The following is a 2,047-nucleotide window of genomic DNA, read 5'->3' on the forward strand; positions in this document are numbered from 1 at the left end:
TTAAAGTGTAGTGCATGAAGAAGAGAGCGACAACCCAGTAATCGTTTGGTTGATTCCACATAATCACCGACGAATCGGCCGATCAATCAAACAACACGGACGCAACCAATATGCCTTCCAAATTATGAAATCAGTTTATCAAACGAAGAGATTCCCTGGTGTCTGGATGACTGGATCCATGATCGAGGCGCGACTCGTGAGGCGTGTACGAATCTACCATTTCGTGCCGTCGCCCCGGCCGGCCGGCAGACGCGGGTGTGGAGACGCCCCACCTTGTTACCATGGCCACAGCACACGCGCCAAAGGCCTTTGTAAACTTCGCCGTTCTTGTCCACTTGCAATTGCAAGGACCCGCGAGTGCCAGCCAGCGGCATGCATGCAGCCATATCCCGGGCCCCTTAATTCACGTCAGGAAATCAGAGCTCTCAGTTCAGCACACCGGGGTTCAGCGGGCTGTGCTCGATCATCACATATCATGGGGAGAATCCTCGCCGTGGCCGCTGCCGGCACAGTGGCCTTACTGGTGTGCTGCTCGTGTGGGGTTCGAGGTAAGGAGGATGAGGACGTGCTGGACTCCCTCGTCGAGTTCCTCGCCACGCTCGCCGGCGGCAGCGTGAGCGGCCACGCGAAGGCGCGGGAGCTCGGCTGGGACGCGTCGACCGACCCCTGCGACGGCAGCGGCGGCCACGACGGCAGCGCCTCGAAGTGGGGAGAGTCCGTCAAGTGCTTCGAAAACGGCGCGAGTGACGCCGGCAAGATCAAGGCTATCGATCTCCAGTCCCTCGGCCTCAACGGCACCATCGACGCGGAGCTGCTCTGCGCCGCGCCGGCGCTCCGCGTGGTGAGCCTGCAGAACAACACGCTGCGCGGCGGCCTCCCCGCGGGCGTCTCGGCCTGCTCGGAACTCACCCACCTCTACGTCGACCGCAACTGGCTCTCCGGCGCCCTGCCGAGCTCCCTCGGCAACCTCGGGAAGCTCCACGCGCTCGACGTCTCCAGCAACGACTTCTCCGGCGAGATCCCCGCCGGACTCAGCCACCTTCACGGCCTCATAAGGTTCAACGCCAACGACAACCACTTCCAAGGCACCATTCCTGATTTCGACCTCGCCAAGTTCGAGAGCTTCAATGTGTCCAACAACAACCTCACCGGACCTATCCCCAAGAGCACCGGACACTTCCGCGGCGACAGCTTCGCGGGCAACGCCCCTGGCATGTGCGGCGAGCCTGTGTTTCCCGCCTGTCCCTCTGAGGAAAGCAAATCAAGGAAGACATTGTGATTCATCTGATGTGATTTTTATGATGTGTTTGTTGCGGTGTGATTAATTAAAAAAAAATGAAACTCCATGGGCACTAGCACCCACGGTTTATTGATATAGAAGAAGCATCCCTCATGAGAATTCCAGACGTGGATCGAACTCTGGTCGTTGGGTTTACAATCATGCGCCCCCAACCACTGGGCTATGCCCACGTCCTTAAAATGAAACTCCATGGGCACTAGCACCCACGGTTTATTGATATAGAAGAAGCATCCCTCATGAGAATTCCAGAAATTCGTCCCCGACGTGGATCGAACTCTGGTCGTTGGGTTTACAATCATGCGCCCCCAACCACTGGGCTATGCCCACGTCCTCTGCGGTGTGATTAATTGTCATTTCATAATGATTTATACATGTTTTATTCATGGATTCATGTGGCTTATTTGTTGCATAATTTATAGACATATATGATCTCCGATCTATTAATTTTACATTGACCATGATTAGATAAATGATCTCCAAGAGAGAGTTTCTTTTGATGTATGGTTCTCTCTGATTGTTTGTTATCTGAACTTTCTTTTCTATCTCCTTAAAAGTTCATACCTTGGTCGTATTTTTTGGTATGCACGTCCGATGTCGATGGTCAGGTCGGCTTGCCTTTGTTTGTACACAAGTGCTAACAAACTCAACTTCTACTTGCACACCAGTTTTTGTATACCGTGTCATATCTTGTATTTTTTAAGCCAATATTTTACTTTGATTCTTCAACATTTGGCTTATTTAAGCCAC

The 2,047-nt window shown here is 53.1% G+C and overlaps 1 protein-coding gene across 1 annotated transcript; it reads left to right on the plus strand.

Moving 5' to 3' along the window:
- Positions 1-475: 475 nt before the first annotated feature.
- LOC123039658 (putative inactive receptor-like protein kinase At1g64210) lies at positions 476-1,279 on the plus strand. The gene has a single exon (XM_044462723.1). It carries the CDS (start codon positions 476-478, stop codon positions 1,277-1,279), a length of 804 nt encoding a protein of 267 aa, XP_044318658.1.
- The last annotated feature ends 768 nt before the right edge of the window (positions 1,280-2,047 follow it).

This window comes from Triticum aestivum, chromosome 2B (assembly GCF_018294505.1).
Source record: "Triticum aestivum cultivar Chinese Spring chromosome 2B, IWGSC CS RefSeq v2.1, whole genome shotgun sequence".
Lineage (NCBI taxonomy): Eukaryota > Viridiplantae > Streptophyta > Magnoliopsida > Poales > Poaceae > Triticum > Triticum aestivum.